This window comes from Aedes albopictus, chromosome 2, assembly GCF_035046485.1.
Source record: "Aedes albopictus strain Foshan chromosome 2, AalbF5, whole genome shotgun sequence".
In the NCBI taxonomy this organism is placed as follows: Eukaryota; Metazoa; Arthropoda; class Insecta; order Diptera; family Culicidae; genus Aedes; species Aedes albopictus.
Genome location: NC_085137.1, coordinates 513373052 through 513396147, shown reverse-complemented (window position 1 = coordinate 513396147; position 23096 = coordinate 513373052). Strand labels below are relative to the sequence as shown.

The 23096-nt window shown below is 40.4% G+C and overlaps 1 protein-coding gene across 3 annotated transcripts in view; it reads right to left on the bottom strand.

The window, feature by feature from the left end:
* Positions 1-15151: 15151 nt before the first annotated feature.
* The window catches only part of LOC109409735 (protein draper), a 130175-nt gene continuing 122230 nt past the window's right edge, over positions 15152-23096 (bottom strand). For 2 of the 3 annotated variants that reach the window (XM_029870209.2, XM_062854543.1), the window contains 3 exons: positions 17812-18159; positions 17623-17748; positions 15152-17362 (listed from right to left, as the gene is read on the bottom strand). In XM_029870209.2, the coding sequence (XP_029726069.1) occupies positions 16941-17362; positions 17623-17748; positions 17812-18159 (896 nt within the window). In that variant the 3' untranslated portion in view covers positions 15152-16940. Of the gene's footprint in view, positions 17363-17622; positions 17749-17811; positions 18160-19705; positions 22305-23096 lie in introns of all 3 variants that reach the window. The other variant, XM_062854544.1, reaches the window with a different exon arrangement.

Here is a 23096-nt window from a genome sequence, read left to right as displayed (position 1 = left end):
ACCAAAATATTAGTTGTTTTTTCTCCAACCCAAATGTCAGTTTGATTCAACCGCCGCGTTTGTTAAACTAACGGAATATGTTAGTTGTTGTGTATGTTTGTAGGAACAACTAATTAATTGGTTTGTTTCAAACTGAAAACGTTGATTAAAAACAACAAAACTACAATTTGAAACAACTATTTTTTTAGTTTGTAAATCAACAAACGCGTTTGTTGATTCAAACTGCCCTGATTTTTCTCCGTGTACTTACCCTTTAGATTTGCAGGAAGCATTCTTTAAGTCTGTCTGCATAAAATGTTCGGAATACACCAAAAGATTTTTCACGCTTTTCAAGTCTGGACTTATGTATTGCATCCATTTTTGTTTATTTTCGACGCTCCTGTAAGCAAGATGTTCGGTAATAAATGCAACAAATTTATAGCTATACATTTAAACTTTTATCCACAGCGAAAAATGAAACGTTTGATGTGGAAGAAGAGAAACAGTTCAAAATGGCACACGTTTTTCTGCGCATTGTAACGGAGTTCAACTTTGTCGGAAGCACGATTTATTTCGCGTTGTTTACTCTCACTCCTTGCAGCGAAGTCAAATGTTTTCTCCTGTCAAAGTACACGTTAAAACTACGAGCCTCAAAATGAATCATTTTTTTTAATCTGATGCACTTGTTTTGCTAGGTTCCTACAACAGATCGAGGTGTCAAAGCAGTGAGGTGACACATCAAACGCGGTACGTCGCCGCTCTCACCATCATCGTTTTTGGTACGGAGCGATTTGGTACCCACTTTCTGGTCAGTTTACCCTAACTTGCTCCTGATTTTCGGGTGTGCGGCTCGTGTGTTGCTAGTGCTTATTTCGGAAATTACACATTTCAAACGAAATTGTTGGTTTTATGATTGTTTCTCTTTCTTTATCACTTTGCACGATATTATATGTCGCAGCGAAGCAGTGTCGATGTTTCAAGTGCATTTTTTCATGAATTAAGCCATCAAAACAAAAACATTGAACGCCATGTTGAATCGGATGCTGGGTTGCTGATTCTGGCCCTTCGTCATCCCCCTGCATCAAAGCAATGTAAGAGAACGTCCAGAAACTATATCACGCATTGAGGCGGGATGGGGATTCATCAAAGTGTAATGACCTGTGCATAATTTCCGGAGGTCTAATAAAAAGTGTGACATCGAGGAAAGGCGGGGGGGGGGGGGGGGGGGGGGGGGGTGGCGGGAGTTTCGTGGCGTAATTTATGAACGTTCCCTAAGCGGTGTAGCACGGAACCAGAAATCAATCCAAATATAGGCCGCCATAATTTTGCTCACTTTCTAGTAGGGATCAGTCGATTTGACGTTTACCTTGTGTCGTTTAACAGCTAATCGGTAATCGATCATCAATCTTATCGACACTTATCGATCAGCAAGCACAAGCAAAATGTCAAATCGGCTGATCCCTACCAGAATGTGACATCGACTCTTCCGTGCGAGAATCCAAATTTGACTGAGGTTACAAGGTTACAGAACATTTAACATGGAAAGAACTCAAGAAAGTACATCTGTTTGTCACTAATGAAAATTCGAACGAGCCAAACAACATGTTTGAGCATTGGTTTCATTTTGGACAAACATTTGACTCTGTGTACTGGGATTCTAACCTGCTTAATAGCACTGAGTGAATAGTTTACGCCTGATCCCGCTAAATACCAATGTCAACAACATGAATGGAACGCATGACGTCATCACACTCTTGAAAATTATTATTTGCACACTTGAAACATTTCACTCAGCGGTCGGTATCCGTGGATCTATGTTTACTCTACTGTCTATAGAAATCACATGAGACGAGACTCGCAAAGACGGCCTTCTTTTTCTTCAGTTTGTTATTTTTTTTCTTCCTAAAAACCTCGCCCGTCGTATTCAGCGCGAGTGCGTCGTATTCAAGAGTGCGAAAACTTCAATAAAAGTGCGCGATTGCAACAAATCAACTTGGTGTGTTCAGAGCACTTATTCAGCATAAATCAAAGAAATAGTGCGCCGAAGACATCAACTGGATTTGATGCAAGGGAACGTCCATAAATTACGTCACGCAAAAATTGGTCATTTTCAACCCCCCTCCCCCCATTTGACACTCTTATTGTATGGAAGCTCTGAAAGTTTTGTATGGGTCGTCACACTTTGCTGAACCCCCCTCCCCCCTTAAAGCGTGACGTAATTTATGGACGCTCCCCAATCGCGCACTTTTATTAACATTTTCGCACTTATAAAGACTGAGTGCGCAGTCCAGTGGTGAACTAAATGCGTAATAATAACAAAAAATTTATTGCGACGCACCAGCTGGTCTAAAATGATGTATAAAAATTAAAAATTTTCCGTGTAAAAAGCGTGATTTCAACCGCAAGGTGGCGCACCGATCAGCGTTGAAAATTTGCCACTTTCTGATACTGAACATGTACTTCCTTTCTTTGCCTTGCCGTTGGTGACAACCAGTTGTTTCACATCAGACCGGCTAAATCCGCTACCGAAGCTAGGGAAACCCTGGAGAAATGTCCCTGGACACTCAGCACAAAGTTATGCGCAAAATTTGTCGACTGCGTCTTGAGAAGAACGGAAACAAGGAAGTTGACGGAACTTTTTGAGAAGCTGAACGATCTGCAACCCGAAAAAAAAACCTCTTGACGATCAATAGCTGAAACCGCTTTGCAAGTCGAGAATATAAGAGTGTGAGTGATCGTTGCTACTTTTTCAAGTAACCGGGTCACCAGAAGATCGAATGTGAGAAGTTCATGACTTGGAAAGCAGAGCAGAATAAACAGCCGAAGGTTATTAAGAAACAGAAAGTGAACACCGCCCAAGAAGCAACAGTAGCGGAATAACAGTTTCATAAGCTAAAATTTGCTTAAGAGCCGTTTGTTCAACTCTTGTTCAAAACAAATGTTTGTTGGGCGTGGTACAGGATGAGTGCGACAAAGCGAAGAACTGCACGTTTTGAGCCGTAAAATGAAGAAGCATGAGGACAAGTGTGTAGTATCCGGAGGGACACTTCCGAGCACACCAGCCGAATCTTGAGCCGAATCCTGCAGCCAAACGCACGCTAACGAGGAGGAGCAAGAGGAGCGATACCTTCTCGCACAAAATGCTTTACAAGACTGACGTTCCATTTCATGTTGATCGTTTGCTTTGTTTTTCCGGTGGAGCATCACCGCAACTGACGCTATATGCCCTATTGATCTTTTTCTATCTATCTCTCTCAACCCCTACATTCTCCCCCTGTCCCACTCTCTAAGATCCTTTAAAGTAAGCTTTTCATCATGATCATCATCCTCCATCATCATCATGATCATGCTACTTATTCTTCATTCGTCATTTCTCATACTTCACCTTACATCCTGCATCCTCCATTTTACATCATTCATCAACATCATAATCATCATCATCATCATCCTTCATTCTTCATCCTGCGTCCTTCACCCTTCATCCTTCAACCATTATCCTGCATACTTCATTACCATTATCATAATCATCATCATCCTTCAACTTTCATCATCCTTTAACCTAATACTTCATCCTGCATCATCATCACGACCATTCTACATACTTTATCCTTCATCCTTCATCTTACATCTTATATCCTTCATACTTCATCCAACATCTCTCCTTTATCTTTCATCCTACATCGTATATCCTTCTTCCTTCGCCCCAAATCTTTCTTCCTTCATCCTATATTCATCATCCTTCATTATCATCATCATTATTGCGATTTTTTTTTCGTCTTAGACTTTGATGCGATAAATTTCGTCGTACTCATATTTCGCTTTCGATTTCGCTGTCAATCTCAGTCGCAGGGTTTTTGCAACTCGCCCGGTAATGTGACAGTTTTCGCCGGCCGTCTCAATGTTTACCATTAAAGTCTTTTGTTCTCGGTCCACCAGCTGGTCATGTTTACACAACAAAACCAGCTGGTTCACCGATGTTTACGATCATCCTTATTGTTCTCGGCTACCAGCTGTTTATGTTTTCATAACAAAATCAGCTGGTTTCGCCTGAATCGGGGAAAGAAGGCGAAAATGTGTCATAAATGTTAGGTTAGTACCATATTAGGGCGAGTTCAATTTCGTCGCCAAAGTCTGATTATTCGTAAAAAATACAATATCATGCCGTATCATTCATCTTAATCATCATCATCCTTCATCCTATATCATATATCCTTCATTCTACATCCTACATCCTTCTTCCTTCATCATACATTCTTCATCCTTCATCCTACAACATAAATTCTTTATCCTTCATCTTCCATCCTACATACTTCATCCTACATTCTATTCACATCATCATCACCATCATCCTGTATACTTCATACTTCATCATCATAATCATTATTATCATCATCATCCTTAATCCTTCATCCTACATCCTATATTCTACAGCCTACACCTACATCTTTCTTCCTTCATCCTACATACTTCATACTGCATCCTACATCATCTACTCTTTGTTCTTCATCTTTCATTCTTCATTCTTTATCCTTCATTCTTTGTCCTTCATTCTTTATCCTTCATCCTTTATCCTTCATCCTTCACCATTATCATAATCATATTCATTATCATCATTATCATCATCATTCATCTTCATCCCTCATCCCAGCACATTTCATCCTACATCGTTTATACTTCATCCTTCATGTTTCATCTTTCATCATCCTTCATCCTACATACTTCATCCTTCATCGTCATCGCCATTATTCTACATACTTTATCCTTTATCCTTCATCTTACGTCCTATATCCTTCATACTTCATCCAACATCTTTCCTTAATCTTTCATCCTACATCCTATATCCTTCTTTCTTCATCCTTCATCTTACTACCTTCACCCTACATACTTCTTCCTTCATCATACATTCTTCATCATAATCATCGCCATCATTCTACATCCTTTATCCTTCATCTCACATCATGTATCCTTCATACTTCATCTAACAACTTTCCTCTATCTTCCATCCTACATCATATATCCTTCCTTCTTCATCCTACATCTATCTTCTTTCATCATACATTCTTCATCCTTCATCCTACAACATTAATTCTGTATCCTTAATCTTTCATCCTTCATACTTCATCCTACATCATTCATTCTTTATCCTCCTCATCTTCCATTCACATCCTGTATCCTTCATACTCCATCAACATAATCATCATAATCATTGTCATCATCATCATTTTCCATAATCCTACATCCTACATTCTTCATCTTATATTCTTCAGTCTTCATCCTACATCTTTCTTCCTTCATCCTACATCCTTCATGCCATGCTTGATCATCATCATCATCGCCATCGTTCTACATTCTTTATCCTTCATCTCACATCCTGTATCCTTCATACTTCATCTAACAACTTTCCTCTATCTTTCATCCTACATCATATATCCTTCCTTCTTCATCCTACAACTATCTTCCTTCATCATACATTCATCATCCTTCATCCTACAACATTAATTCTTTATCCTTCATCCTACATAATCCTTTCTTTATACTCTTCGTCTTCCATTCATATCATCATCACCAGCATCATGTATCCTTCATACTTCATCATCATAATCATTATCTTCATCATCATTTTCCTTAATCCTACATCCTACATTCTTCATCTTATATACTTCAGTCTTCATCCTACATCGTTCTTCCTTCATCCTACATTCTTTATCCTTGATCATCATCATCATCGCCATCATTCTACATCCTTTATCCTTTATCTCACATCCTGTATCCTTCATACTTCATCCAACAACTTTCCTCTATCTTTCATCCTACATCATATATCCTTCATTCGTCATCCTACATCTATCTTCCTTCATCCTACATTCATCATCCTTCATCATCATCATCACCATAATTATACATCCTTTATCCTTTATCCTTCATCATCAAATCATTATCATCATCATCAAATCATTATCATCTTCACCATTTTCCTTAATCCTACATCCTACATTCTTCATCTTATATACTTCGGTCTTCATCCTACATCTTTCTTCCTTCATCCTACATTCTTCATCCTTGATCAGCATCATCATCGCCATCATTCTACATCCTTTATCCTTCATCTCACATCCTGTATCCTTCATACTTCATCTAACAACTTTCCTCTATCTTTCATCCTACATCATATATCCTTCCTTCTTTACCCTACATCTATCTTCCTTCATCATACATTCATCATCCTTCATCCTACAATATTAATTCTTTATCCTTCATCCTACATCATCCATTCTATATACTTTTCATCTTCCATTCATATCATCATCACCAGCATCCTGTATCTTTCATACTTCATCATCATAATCATCATAATCATTATCATCAACATCATTTTCCTTAATCTTACATCCTACATTCTTCATCTTATATTCTTCAGTCTTCATCCTACATCTTTCTCCTTTCATCCTACATTCTTCATCCTTGATCAACATCATCATCGCCATCATTCCACATCCTTTATCCTTTATCCTTCATCTTACATCCTATATCCTTCATACTCCATCATCATAATCATCATAATCATTATCATCATTATCATTTTCCATAATCCTACATCCTACATTCTTCATCTTATATACTTCAGTCTTCATCCTACATCTTTCTTCCTTCATCCTACATCCTTCATCCTTGACCATCATCATCATCGCCATCATTCTACATACTTCTTCCAACAACTTTCCTCTATCTTTCATCCTACATCATATATCCTTCATTCTTCATCCTACATCTATCTTCCTTCATCCTACATTTTTCATCCTTCATCATCATCATCACCATCATTCTTCATCCTTTATCCTTTATCCTTCATCTTACATCCTATATCCTTCATACTTCATCATCATAATCATCATAATCATTATCATCATCGTCATCATCATCATCATCATCATCCTTCATTCTTTATTTTTAATCTTTCATCTTTCATCCTACATCCTATATCCTTCTTTCTTCATCCTACATCTTCCTTCCTTCATCCTTCATCATCATCATCATCATCATCATCATCATCGCCATCATTCTACATCCTTTATCCTTCATCCTTCATCTTTCATCCTTCATACTTCATCTTACATCATCCATTCTTTATCCTCTTCATCTTCCTTTCACATAATCATCACCAGCATCCTGTATCCTTCATACTTCATCATTATAATCATCATAAACATTATCATCATCATCATCATCATCCTTAATCCTTCATCCTACATCCCATATCCTACATCCTACATTCTTCGTCTTATATCCTTCAGTCTTCATCCTACATCTTTCTTCCTTCATCCTACATTCTTCATCCTGGATCATCATCATCATCGCCATCATTCTACATCCCTTATCCTTTATCTAACATCCTGTATCCTTCATACTTCATCCAACAACTTTCCTCTATCATTCATCCTACATTATATACCCTTCATTCTTCATCCTACATCTATCTTCCTTCATCCTACATTTTTCATCCTTCATCATCATCATCACCATCATTCTACATCCTTTATCTTTCATCTTACATCCTATATCCTTCATACTTCATCATCATAATCATTTTCATCATCATCATCATCCTTCATACCTCATCCAACATCTTTTCTTTATTTTTCATCTTTCATCTTTCATCCTATATCATTCTTTCTTCATTCTTCCTTCATTCTACATACTTCATCCTTCATCATCATCATTATCATCGCCATCATTCTACATCCTTTATCCTTCATCTCACATCCTGTATCCTTCATACTTCTTCCAACAACTTTCCTCTATCTTTCATCCTACATCATATATCCTTCTTTCTTCATCCTACATCTATCTTCCTTCATCCTACATTTTTCATCCTTCATCATCATCATCACCATCATTCCACATCCTTTATCTTTTATTCTTCATTTTACATCCTATATCATTCATACTTCATCATCATAATCATCATAATCATTATCATCATCATTGCCATCATTCTACATCCATTATTGTTCATCCCACATCCTGTATGCTTCGTACTTCATCCAACAACTTTCCTTTATCCTTAATCCTACATCATATATCCTTCTTTCTTCATCCTACATCTTTCTTCCCTCATCCTACATTTTTCATTCTCATCATCATCACCATCATTCTACATCCTTTATCCTTCATCTTCCTTTCTACATCTTCCACCCTACATTATCATCATAAACATCCTTCAACCTAAATTCACTTGACTGTCGCAGCTTACCCTCTCGGGGGAATTCGCTGTTAGCTTACCCTCTCGGGGGAATTCGCTTTACTGTAGCAGCTTACCCTCTCGGGGGAATTCGTTTTACTGTTGCAACTTACCCTCTCGGGGGAATTCGCTTTACTGTTGCAGCTTACCCTCTCGGGGGAATTCGCTTTACTGTTGCAGCTTACCCTCTCGGGGGAATTCGCTGTTAGCTTACCCTCTCGGGGGAATTCGCTTTACTGTTGCAGCTTACCCTCTCGGGGAAATTCGCTTTACTGTTGTAGCTTACCCTCTCGGGGGAATTCGTTGTTAGCTTACCCTCTCGGGGGAATTCGCTTTACTGTAGCAGCTTAACCTCTCGGGGGAATTCGCTTTACTGTTGCAGCTTACCCTCTCAGGGGAATACACTGTAAGCTTACCCTCTCGGGGGAATTCGCTTTTCTGTTGCCAATTATTACATTTCTGCCGCTCTTCTTCGGTAATTACAACGAATAAAGCCTTGAATCAAACTACACACTCAATCCTGAATTGCATGTTCAGCACTTTTTTGACGAAAATAGAACAGCAGAATTATTTCGGTAGCTTTGGTACTCGATTTTACTGAGGCTCAGTACACCAACTGTCAAAATCTGGTGCAAAAGGTAAACAATGCAGCATAGCTGTATACAGCTGTTCTATTTTCGTCAAAAATTTACCGAACACGGTATACCAAATTAAGTGTGTACATACACATATACGCAAGTTCACAAAAAACGGACCTTTTCTATGTGTTCTTTATACAGAGAATGTACCAACCCCACTGCATCCTGTTACAACGAGCCATTCGGTCTTACACATACAAATTACCGAAAACTAACACAATACTCCAAATGAAAACGAAGCTGCAAATCCTGTCATCTCCATCCACTATCCACATGCAAATTATAACAGTGGGCCAAATAATTGCCAAAATCTCCTATCCAGAGAACATCCAGCGACCATTCGGTTACCGACCGCTACCAAAGTCACGCCATGAAATCAATGCCTGGATTCGGTATGAAAAAAAAAATAAAGAAAACCGTTCACCAGCCCATCAAGCAGCAAATGACAAATAAACAATCATAGCAGGACGGAACCGCAACCCGTCACTGTCTCATTGACCAGACCAGCTCCGTCAATCAACAAACAAATCCAAACAAAACAAAAATCACCCGTACTGCACCGACTGCACCAGCCCCACACGCCGCCGGCACACACCTGCAGCTACGGAAGCCAAACACTGGATGGAGTCCACAACACAAACGGGCACCCTGTCCCGCTTTCAGTCGCCGCCACTTCTCCATCTCGAGGCTACAAAATCACAACACGGGAGCTTACCTACCGGCTGTGCCATTGTAGTATCCGGAGGGACACTTCCGAGCACACCAGCCGAATCTTGAGCCGAATCCTGCAGCCAAACGCACGCTAACGAGGAGGAGCAAGAGGAGCGATACCTTCTCGCACAAAATGCTTTACAAGACTGACGTTCCATTTCATGTTGATCGTTTGCTTTGTTTTTCCGGTGGAGCATCACCGCAACTGACGCTATATGCCCTATTGATCTTTTTCTATCTATCTCTCTCAACCCCTACAAAGTGGATTCTGGATTTTCGAACAACGTGTCATATCTCCAATCGTCGCGAGTTCTTTGACAACCTTGATGTGCCGGTTCTGGAAGCGGTTTGAGTTGCTAACGGGATGAAGACTGAATCCGAAGGTCGTGGATCTGGGGAGATAATAGTGTTTGATGGTGCAGGCATCCGCCGAGTTATAACGCTGGAAGCAGTGCTGTACGTACCTGCCATGAAGTCGAATCTCATATCTGTCAAGCGACTTGTAAAGAAGGGATTCAGTGTGATAATCGATTAAACCAGAGCGAAAAATATTAGAAGCGGAACGATGGCTCAGTTGCTGTATTTGAACGAGGTTTGTTCGTGATGAAGCAATGCAAGGAGTCTGCGTTATTATAGTTACATCGACCAGCGAATGTATCCATGTCTGACATCGGTGGCTTGGCTATCGAGATTGCGATCTTGTGATTCATTGATCAAGCAGTTACTAGGAAATTTGTAAAGCGTGCATTCAAGGTAAGATCAATAGAAGCCCTTTCCCGAAAACATCTGAAAGTCGAACGTCACCAGTAGGTAATGGATCTTGTCCATACCGATATTTGCGGACCGATGCGGACTACGGCCATTGGGGAAAGAAAATATTTCTTGAAGTTCACCGGCGATGATTAACAGCAGATACACGGTAATCTATATCCTGCGGAACGAATCTGAAGCCCTGGAGAAATAAGAGGAATACGTAGAGATGGTAAAAACACTGTTCGACAAAAAACCGAGGTAATTCGTTCCGATAATGGCAAACGTGTGAGGTTGTTTCTGAACCGGAACGGAATTCTTAGTCAGCTTACTGTTCCATACACCCCGCAACAAATTGGAGAAGCGGAAAGAAACAAATAGACATGTGGTTGGGATTGCCAGCAGATGTATGTTGATAGATGCCAAGATGTATCACCATTTCTGGGGAGAAGCAATCGTAACTGCAAATTACCTGCAAAATCGCCTCCCTTTTCGCTTGGAAAACGAATTTGGGACACATTCAACGATTCGGAATGGATGCATACTGCCATGTTTCAAACGAGAAATAAAGAAAGCTGGACAGCAAAGCAATCAAGCTCAACTTTGTTGAAGTCGCCAAGGCTAGTGGACCCAAGAAGTGGAAATCACGGTGTTTCGCGATGTTAAGTTCCTGGAAAGTTCACTACCGATGGATGAAGTGAACTTTGAGGATCTTGTAATTCCTTGATCAAGCGTGCATGTTGGGGACATTCGACAGGATGATCGCAGACAGACGTTCTAGCTCGAACAAATTTATTCAAATTTTCTATGTAAATTTTCACTAGCGACACCTAGGCAACCGATTGCCACAGTGCAGTCGCGTGCAGTTGACAGTTTGAGAAACCACGTGCTTCCAGCCGCTGACTTACCACCCAATTCACCACCCACCCGAAAAATAAAATCAAAACAAACACTGTTAAAATCATTCCTACATTTACGTCACATTCACAAAGATTTTCCAATGCGAGTGAAGTTCATCCAAATGCAGTTTTATTCAAGCAAATCTATGTAAAATAAAAGTAATAATGTGTAAAATATTTTACAAGAGTCCTGCGCTAATTTGTGCAAAAGATTTTAGACATTAAATAAAAGTCATTTACTCTGCACAAATTACGTGGAAACATTATTAGCGTGCAACACGTGCGGTCTTTTCCCGCCTCCGGCTGGAAGACGACCGTGGTGACAGTTGTTGGTCGCAACGCACATGTGAGGCAGCGATTGAATATGAACGTCGCTAGCGCCATCTGTTCGCTGATTGCCACTTGGCAATTTGTGGCGGCCATGTTTTTTACACAAGCTACTGAGTCGAACTTGAACGTCTGTCTGCGGGATGATGATAGGATCGATCCAAATGCTAAGGGAAGACAATCCTGTAACTCTGATCCGATCGGTGTACATAGCATAGGGGTGATACACAAATTATGTCACGCAAAAATCGACCTTTTTCAATCCCCCCTCCCCCCTATGTCACACTTTTTGTATGGAACCTCAATATTTTTTGTATGGGTCGTCACGTTGTGCAAACGCCACCCCCCCCCCCTCCCCCCTTAGAGCGTGACGTAATTTGTGCATGACCCCATAGAAACATTTTTTGTGGGGCCCCTAACATGTGGAAGCCCGGGGCCATGACCCTCGGCACCCCTCCTGAATCCTGGTCCACTTCGATGATCTAGTTGTATCAAGCGAATTGGCCAAATTATCAAACCCGTAGAACTGACCTTACGGAAGAATTTGGAAATCAGCAGTCTCGGTGACATCCAGGTGTGCCTGGAAATTGAAGTGGAACAAGATGAAGCAGGAGACTTCTACCATTGTCGACGGAAATACTTCAGTGTACATCAGTGAAGTTGTGAAATCCGCCGGGCTAGATGATGCTAAATCGTCCATTATTCCGTTGGATCCCGGTTACGGTAAAAATCGTTACAACCAGATTCGTCTCACAGACAAAAGCAGTACCAGAAGCAAAAGATGCAAAATTTTGCACCTCTGTCATTTTCTGCAAAAATCTTGCTGTTTTATATTTTTGTAAAAGTTTTTGTGTTAGCTATTGCGGAATTTGCATTCATGATAATTTCGAAGTTGATGTGGTTGCAGCACAAGAAGACGTTAGACCCCACAACGGAACCAATCCTGGAATTAGCTACAATGATCGAGTCAAGGCTGGGACGTCAGGAATGATTCAATAACGTTTATTGAAGCAAAATAGAATCGATATCGGATGCAGATGCCGACCAATAGCTAACTGTTCTACAAACAACAGAGGGATTTTTATTGCGTTCATTGGACATGTAACGTAACCAATCACAATTGAAAAATGGAAGCCGGTGAGTTAGTTCCGATTGCGTTATTCTTTGAAAACAAAAATTGAATCGTGCTGAGCTAATAACAGATAGGGAACCGAGCCACTTAGGCATTGGCTTGTATTTCGCTGTAACTTCAGTTTTGTACAAGGCTAGATATTACACGTATCTCGTCAAGTGGAAAAAATCATCTGGTTTTGTGTAAGGAACTGCATGATTTTAATATTAGGGTACCTTTAATGTGATAATTTTTAATAATTTTGAAATATGTATTCCTATAATACTGGGAGGGATCAGTATTTTCTTTTCGTTTCAGAGAGCGAGTAAAGGCGCTTAAGCCTAGGCATAAGGGCCAGGGCATAAGGGGTAAATACCTGTGTCCCATCCCAGGAATCCAAGGACCAAGGAGTGATATTAACCTTCTTAGCAACGTCACTCCCACCGTTAATTTTTCATATTCATGCTTCGTATACGGAACGGCTGGTACGAGATGTCCCCAAGGATGGCAGAAAATCACTTCAAGCGATAAATGATACAGGATACGAATAATCCAGGATAGCCTTGTTCTTGCAGTAGCATGATGCCGACGCCTCACACCATGCTTGTATCACAGAACAATCAAAGCATCTGATGCACGCTTTATCGCGTGATGACCCATTATCGGATCATGTTACAAGTCGTGATAAATTTTATTCATCACATTGTATGGCACTTATGCACCCGTAAGCCGCATTCATGATTCGAAATAATACATTCATAAGCATATCTGGAAGTTAAATCATCAAGAATGCTCAAAAACTGAATGAAATCACTAATTTATCATTTCGACTTCATGATAACGATCGCATCGCGCCCGCACATGCCGAGCGAATCATTCTTCTCGGACCGTGGTTTGTTACGATGCTTGAAAATAGAACGCAAGACATCTTCCATCAAACTAGACGGCTGCCGACTGATACCTCAATCAGCAACCGTCACACTCTTTATTCATTTCATATACAATTTGACTATCTTCTTTAATAACAACATACATACTTTAATAACAACAACATACGCCAACAAATCTACCTCGCTCCAACACTTCGAACTCGTACCTGAAGGTTCGACGCTACACGAGCGTTCAACGCTACCTAACTTTCAACACTCCTCCTTAGCGTCGCAACCTTCGAACCACGATCACCTCCTCCTGGCTCAAAGCTCCTCCTCACTCCAACGCTTGGCAAGTGGCCCAACTCCGACGCTTGCACCAGCTCTACACCAGTTCCGAGCTCCGACCAGGTCCATCTCCGAGCTCCACCTTCATGTTGTCTTCCGGATCACTCCTCCTGTCGCCAACCTCTTCGTCCAGGTGCGACCACCGAGCTGCATCCGATCCAACTCAACAATCCTAGAGCTCCGTCCGTGACCAGCCAGCAGTCATCTAGTTGACCCGTATCGCCAACATTCCCATGGATCCTGTCCTCCGTTGCAGCCAATCCATCCGCCCAAGGATCCCGTGCTGCGACTCCGCGACTTATGCGGCCGATCCTTCTCTCGGTCGATACGTGCTGTGGAACACGCTCCTGGGCCCATAACCTGTTGGAAATAAAAACACAGGCGAGGCTTTGTTCTCCAAACCCAGGCACTGACTGATATCGCTACCAGCTCAGTGCCTCTCCTTTATTCAATCTAGGTATAACATATTTACAATTTATTTTCATTTACCTACCGGTTGATACCTAGCTCTCCACTGAGCTGTGTGATGCACCTCCAAGGATGTACCTACCATTCAACAAGATGTGCTGCAAGGATTAATAATGACAAGAAAAATGATGGAATTAGTCGATTCTATCATTTTCCAGGATTCTTTCAATGAATGGCTGTGTATGTGTAGACTAGACTAGACTAGACTAGACAGACAAAAGCAGTACCAGAAGCTAGTAAATAGAACAATTATTGCACATCCCAGTGAAAACTCGACCCTATACTGCTGCGCCATTGCCATCATGAGCCGAAAGATAACCTCTTCCATTTTCAGCAAGATTAGACGAAGCTGAAGTGTATGGTCTGGTGTCTTACGGGGACGATCAACTTGAAGCTAAAACTGAGGAAATAGGACGATCATTCAGGACTGATAGGATACGCGGACGCAGGCTGGGTGGAAAATCGCAAAGACAGAAAATCAAACAGCGGACTCATCTTCAAGTTGAACAAAGGAACAATGTCTTGTGCGGAAGAAGCAATCTGGCTGCAGCGGTTACTGAAGAACGACTTATGAGGAGATCAACAAACCGTTACTATAAATTAGGGTATCCAAAGCTGTCAGAAAATGCTGAAGTTCTCGATTTTACGACACCACCTCCCCCCCCCCAAAGATTTTTTTTTGTATGGGAATCCAAATTTTGTTGTATGGCGTGTAAGATTGTGTTTTCTATATTTAAACCGTCTTTGTTGGGATATGAGGCGACCAGACAATTGCAAGGATATTTCTTTCGGAATTATTTTTTTAAACAAAATCAGGATTTCACAATAGAAACTTTAATGAGAAAATCTACATATTGCTCAACATCACTACTATAAGAATAGAATTGCTTCCGCGGACAGTCGTAAATTTTACACCGCCGTTAATTGTATCTAAATAACAGTTTTAAATTTTGATTCATCTTATTTTTTTGCTCCAAACGTGTATATGAATATGTATATGTGAGCTTCTCGTAGCCGTCCTATGGTATTCTAAGATTTTTCTCATTTCTCTCAATGCAAACAAGTCTACTACAGTAATAAACTTTGTAACCCTACTTCGAATGTGGGGGGAAATGACAAATATGGATACCTTTTGATTGCTCTAAATCTGTCTGAAATCTTTCTTATATATTTCGCATTTTTTGCTTACATCTCATGGTCTTTTGCTGTAAAATATCAACCCGCAATTGAAACTCGTGAGCAAGACTTGTAAATAGATAGGTGAGTGATGAACAATTTTACGTATTTTTTGATCTGTTTCAACACTCCAATCTATCGAATGATCGGGGATAGCTCAGTTTTGGCACGCTTAACATTACAGTAGAATTATTATCTTTTCGAACGGCATTCACGCTAATAAGCGCTCCAATGTAGTTGAGGAGGGCAGTATGTTTAAAAATTAAACTCCTCCATTCGATTACGGTATTCTCCTCCATATTCTCTCATCCTTAGCAGTCTATCTGAACGACTTATGTCGGGTCGCTTAGCTTCCCAAAGGGAAGCACAACCGACCGTATTCCTCATGGAAAAGTGTTTAGCGGGATGTCAGATTTTTAAACGATTTGTAGTTGTGTCCCTTATCGGAAATAAAGACTGTCTTCGACACATAAGGTCGTACGAATAAAGGTGAGTAAATACTACCGAAAAGCCTTCAACCAAATCTCTGTGAATCGTCACAAAGATTTGACTATACTTTGTTTTATTCATATGGCCTATGATAAGACATATTGATTAGCTCAAGCTCTGCAAAACACCTAAGTAAAGCAACGAGTTGGGTAAAAGTATCAAAAGAAGTCGACCCCACTATTACCCACAATAGTAAGAGGCGTCAAGGGCAAAGTGCAAACTTTCATTGAAGAAATGAATTACAAAACTAACCATAACTACCGGTCGATAATTTTGTGTATCTTTTTTTTTCAAAGACAGTCTTCATTGCAAGCAAGACGATTTAATCGGGCGTTTTTTTTTTGGTTTAGGATAACATAAAATTTAAAAATTTTAATGTACTTAGTTGTGATTTGAAATCGATGAGTCAATATTTTTTTGAATATTTTCTAACTAGGATAAATACAATGCAGGAAATGTTTATGTGTATTGTGTGATCGAGTACTCTATACAGCGCACCACTTTCGACATTGTATGTATCATTTAGAAAAAGAGGCGAAAGACCCAGATGTACAGATATTGATTTCAATACTATCGAACAAAAATAAACGACCTAATAAATAAATAGTGAATGAAGAAACTTGTTGATAAGGATCAAAACTAAACATTGCTTAAAAATGTAAAACCCACTATATTTTTCCGTGGAATTGCTGTACAATCAGCTTACTTAAAACTAACAGACCTAGCAAAAGACAATCAAAATTTTCGTTTATCACAATCTTAAAACTCACAATATAACACACTAAAAACTATGAGCGTAGTATACACAATACGAAACATCCTTGAATCGTGACTGTTAGCAGTTTTGAAGATTGATTCGGAATTCACTAAAGATTGCTTTTCATATTTTGCTACTAAGATCGTAAGGAAAGATAGGATGTGAGCAAACTCCGGCACTTACTTGATGTTCAGCTGATGCTCTGGAATCTTGCTGGTTGTGCTGTTGGAGGCGGCATTGTTGCACTCCTGATCGCTACTAGCAGAATGGGACGACGATCCCTCGGAGGACATCTTAACGTACAAATTGCTGCTATCCGTACCAGTAGTGGTAGTACAGAGCGGAGGAGGTATCGGAGACGAATTGGACGAGGATGAACCGTAATCGGTTGCACCACCCGTGGCGGCCGATGCACCCAACCCAGTGGAAACTAGCGGTTGCCGACTGCTTAGGCCCGGCGAGGACAGATTGTTGATGGTTCCGTTATCCCGAAGGACATTGATCTCCTTCGGGGAGTTGGTAAGCGGATTCGTCATTCGGAAGTAGTGCGTCTTGTGGGAACTTCCCGGCCGGGAGTAGTCCAGATGGTCGTATTCAGTGTCTGAAAAGGTTTGAATGTATTCGCGATCGATTCCTGAGGGGCAGTCTTGATATGCGAGCTTCAAGACTTACAATTGGTTTCTTATCAAATCTGAGAGCATGCATTGAAAATATTTGGGAAATTAATAATGTAAAGTTACTATAAACATCAATTTCTGATTGCTGGTTTTCATAGTTTGGGAATTGTAGGTGAGCTCGTTTCATATTACTTTACTCAGAATAGAAATTTAACTTGAGCAATCACTACCATATCTCACTTACCGAGGTCTTTGTAACCATCTTTGTGTTTGATTTCATCGTACACGTGATCCTTGACATCATAATTGGGGTTGGTCATGTCGGCGTCGAAGTTCTTTTGGCTTTCCGACAAAAACTGGATGGAATAAGCTAGAAGAAATACACCACGTAAGTTCCAGAAACACACCCAGGTAAACATTCACCAACACTTACATCGATCAGTTCCAACAGATTCGTTTTCCGGATAGCGGTACTTGTCCAGATTTGACTTGGGATTCCTCAAATTGTTTCGAATCAACGATCCATTTGCCACTCCGTTAGGTTGCCCTCCATTGATACTGCCGCCGCCTCCTTGGGATCCCGCTCCCGGTTGATTTTGGTAGGCCGAATATACCGGGTTGTCGAAATGGCCCGGCTGCTCCTGGATCATGTAATTGACGACGTGGTTGACTTCGGCTTTCAGATTGGCCACTCGCCGCCGGTAGTATAGAACCAGTGCGACAATAACGCCCACGAACAGGACGGCTACCACAAGACCCCACGCAAGGCCGGCGTTCGATGCTATCGGAAGGAATGAGACATCAGATTGGTGTTAGATATGCTAGGAGTTTTTTGTTTGTCAAGTATCATACATAATGTACAAACAAGAAGCTGAAATAATCCTTAGACTGTTGTTGTAAATAAGCTAGAAATAGTCGAGTCGAGACACTGAAGACGACCTTACAGTTGAGGTCGAAATACGTATCTGTTAAAGGATGCAAATTCTTAGTGGAATTAAGAGGAACAAAACCCGATTTTCTTTTTACTTTTAGAAATTGTCGTTGCAACTGAACTGTTGATTTTATTTGCAAATACAAGTAATAGCTACAACTTGCTATCAGAAAAGAATTGATACTTATGTTCTGAGTTATCCTATGTAATTCTAATCACTAGAAAATAACTGTACATGCATTTCTGATTTTTATTTCATTGTCAATATCACCGACACCAATTTTTACATATTAGTCCCACAGTATTTTATGTTTAAAGTAATATATTGTGTTATAGTTTAAAAATCTAATTATTTAGCTTTTGCTACGCTAATAATAACAATTTCAAGTGGAAAATGGTTTACTTGGCTTACACTTTACTTACAAACTATTACATTCACATAGGTACTCATAACTTGCTTCAGAATAATTTCATCTAAATACAATGGTGTTTGGACGACTTAATGACGATGCTAATAGAAGGCAGCGGAAGCCAATCTCCACATCATGGATGTAGAGCGTTTATAGGGTTTCATATTATTTACAAAACAAAATGTGACCGAAACGTCGGCTGAATACTCGAGAACAAGAATCCGTTCTTGAGTTATTCCTCTAGGCATTGAAAGCCATAACCTCAAAACATGAACATCAACAGTCACGGATTCGACTGTTTAACAAATTTAACATGGCAAGTTACTTTAGATCAGATTAATACAAAAAAGTTGTCCTTGTTGTCCATACATTGTATTTTACTAAAATACTTCTGAAGAGAGTTAGGAGCACGTGAATATAATACTTTTCAAGTGAATCATCTCATCCTTGTCTCAAAGTACCTACAAATCGAAATCGGTTCAATTCCACCAACGGACATCTGAGTCTAACCTTTTTTGTACCTATTCCAGGTTTATAACACGAACTATATTCTAAATAGGATTTTCAATATTTTGTCATTTTACTAAACTGGACCGGAGAAATACACATTTTGTTTGAAAAGTCTACTTTCAATAAGTAGTTAATGGTAGTAAAATTCCGACAAACGTTCATTTCAATGTCTATTTGCATCGAACACCTGTGTTAAATTTCCACACATTTAATACCTTTTTTGGTTGGCATTGCATGTAAAACAAAGCAGTCAAAAGATGCTGCAGCAGTAACGTTGTAATAGCCGATCTGCTTAGTCTACCAAGTGCTGTAAACTTAAAATACAAAAGGAATAAAACATTTGCCACCACAGGAACAAGACGTCAAAAACAAAAGAAATTGTGCCTCACTTCAAACTCAAACACACGAACTCAAGAAAACTGCTCACAAGTGCCAACAACTAGAATCGTCAATGGACAACTTTGTCCTAAATTTACCGAAAGCTCTTCCTGCCACCTCGGATCCATTTATACCGCGAGCATTCGCGGAAAGGTTACCCCCCTTGTCCGTCAACGAGTCGATGTAATTTTCGTAGTCATTGCGAGGGTTCCCGGTCTCGCCGGGTATCTCGTACTGGTCGTAATAGTCGGTCGCTTGCGTAGTCGTTCTCGTCTTGGACAGATTCGGTTTGCGAGGCGGGTCGTCCAACAGATAAGAGAAATCATGTCCAGCTTTTGGCGTTGATGAATCCGGTTTCGATTGGGATGAAGGTTCATCCGGTAGATGAATGTAGTCGTCCAACGGATGACCGAAATCTTCACCGGTCCCGGATGGCTCAGATGGTCTAAAATTGTCGTCCTCGGATTGCAGTTTCCAGTCAAAGAGGGGCGTTGTGTTGAAATTAGTAACGAAATCACTTTCGTTGCGGGGTTCATCCGGAAGATGATTAGAGTTAGCTTCTGAATCAATTCCAGAAGAACGGTCTTCCTCGGATTGCAGTTTCCAGTCGAACAACACAGTAGTAGAGCTGTTATCTTTTTTATCAGGGAATGAGAGAGAACGTGCTGTCGTTGGAACAAAATTTGACTCAGATTCATTGTGGGGTTCATCTTGCAGATGAATGTAGTCATCCAAAGGGTGACCAAAGTCTTCTCCTCCCAATTGTGATTCGGTGGCCAAAAAACTGTCATCTTCAGATTGTAGTTTCCAATTCAATTGTTCAGTTGTGGTACGCTGAGGGACGCTTGAAGTTATCACTGGTGTAAGATTTGATTCTGATTCATTATGCGGTTCATCCTGCAAATGAATGTAGTCATCCAACGGGTGACCAAAGTTTTCTCCACCGTATTGAGATTCGGTGACTAGAAAACTGTCATCTTCTGACGGCAGTTTCCAATTGAATGGTTCAGTTGTTGTACGTTGAGTGGCAGCGGAACTAGTTATTGGTATAACCTTTGATTCCGATTCATTTTGCGGTTCATCCTGCAAATGAATGTAGTCATCCAGTGGGTGACCAAAATTTTCCCCGCCAAATTGTGATTCGGTGACTAGAAAACTATCATCTTCTGACGGCAATTTCCAATTGTGTTGCTCGGTAGTTGTACGTTGAGAAGCAATTGAAGTGATCACTGGAATAAGATTTGATTCCGATTCATTGTGTGGTTCATCCTGCAAATGAATGTAGTCATCCAGTGGGTGACCAAAGTTTTCTTCACCATATTGAGCTTCGGTGACCAGAAAACTGTCATCTTCTGATTGCAGTATCCAATTCTGTTGCTCGGTAGTTGTACGTTGAGAGACAGTTGAAGTGATCACTGGAACAACATTTGATTCCGATTCATTATGCGGTTCATCCTGTAAATGAATGTAATCATCCAAAGGGTGACCAAAGTTTTCTCCTCCATATTGTGATTCTGTGACCAGAAAACTGTCATCTTCTGACGGCAGTTTCCAATTGAATTGTTCAGTTGTTGTACGTTGAGTGGCAGCGGAACTAGTTATTGGTTGAACATTTGATTCAGATTCATTGTGAGGTTCGTCTTGCAGATGAATGTAGTCATCCAGCGGGTGGCCAAAATTTTCCCCGTCAAATTGTGATTCGGTGACCAAAAAACTGTCATCTTCTGATTGCAGTTTCCAATCGTCTCGTTCGGTCGTTGTACGTTGAGAGGTGGTTGAAGTGATCGCTGGTACAACATTTGTTTCTGATTCATTATGCGGTTCATCCTGCAAATGAATGTAGTCATCCAAAGGGTGACCAAAGCTTTCTCCTTCATATTGTGATTCGGTAATCAGGATAATGTCCTCTTCAGGTGGTATCTTCCAATCAAATTTCTCGGTTGTAGAGACAGTTGCACCGGTTGTAAACATAGCATTTGAAGCTGTTACGTTGCGAAGTTCATCGTGCAGATGAATGTAATCATCCAAAGTATATCCAAATCCTTCTCCATTCACAGTGGTTCCCATTCCTTGGAAATTACTATTTGCCGAATACATCGTAGTAGAATACTGTTCTGTCATGCCAGTAGTAGGAGTCGTTGATTGAATTTTCTTTTGTGGTTCATCCGGAAGATGTACATAATCGTCCAACGGATGGCCAAAGTCTTCCACCGATTGAGTGGACATGATTCCCAAGAAATCTCCATCCTCCGATTGTAGTTTCCAATTGAAGCCAACCGTCGTAATTTTTTCCTGATCCTTTGAATCTAATGTCGATGTGATTACTTTGGAATCATCCAATACAGTGGTCACAATAGACGAGACTGGAGTTGTTGGGGTATTTTGAACACCTTCTGTTCGAACAGTGGGGACTGAACTAGTTGTAAGAATAGCGATAGTTTCTGAACTGCTTTGAGGTTCGTCCGGGTGCTGAATCTCGCTGTATTCATCGAAATCGTAATCTCGTGTATTACTATGTTCGCGTGGTTCATCTGGTAGGTGTATGTAATCATCCAACGGCTGACCAAAATCTTCCACCGTCGAAGTCGGATCTACATGTAACAGATCACCGTCCTCAGTTTGTAGTTTCCAATCGTGATATAAAGTAGTCGTATCGAAATTATTGGCACCTTCATGAATTGTACTGGTTGGTAAAGGCTGTATTGGCGTACTATCGATGCTTCGCACACCTGCAGGAGCAGAATATACCACAATTAAGTGGTTCTTATCATATCATCTAGGTACTGTTCTCCGGAGCACTAGAAACATAAGGGAACACCGGACAGAGCCCCTCCTGTCATTTTCCAATAGTTCATCGCTAGAATAATGCTGGAATTCATTTCGGGAATTCACCCATATTGTATTCCAAAATTTTTCCGAAGCTCTTTTCGGAATTCTTTCAAGAATCACTCCCGGAGTTCTTCCCGGGATTTTCTTGGAATTTCTCTCGCGATTATATTCCGAAAAATGAGAGGATTTTTTTTGTTACCTGAACCCAAATTCGTGTGAGGAATCTAGGTGAGAAACGCGAAACAAAAAACAAGAAACCTCCGAAGAAATGCGGATAAATTGAAGTTTGAATTGTAGAAGGAATCTGGAAGAAATTTCGGGAGGAATTCAGGAACGAATACCTGGTGATATTCCAAGAAAGCAAATGTAAGGAATTTCTGGAGGATTTCCTGCAAAACTACGGAAAGGAATAAAAAGAACATAGTAATGATTTCGCGAGGAATTCTTAGGTGAATTATTGCAAAATTGATTCACAAATCCCAAGAGGAATTCCGGGAAAAATTGCGGAATGAGTCTCTGTATAGATTACAGAAGAAACCCCGGATAAATCCAGGAACATTTCAAGGACGTAACGTTCTTGAAGAAATTACTGGAGAAATCCGGGAGGTGTTTTGAAAGGAGTCCCGGTAGGAATACTGAAGGAAACGCGAGAATAATTAT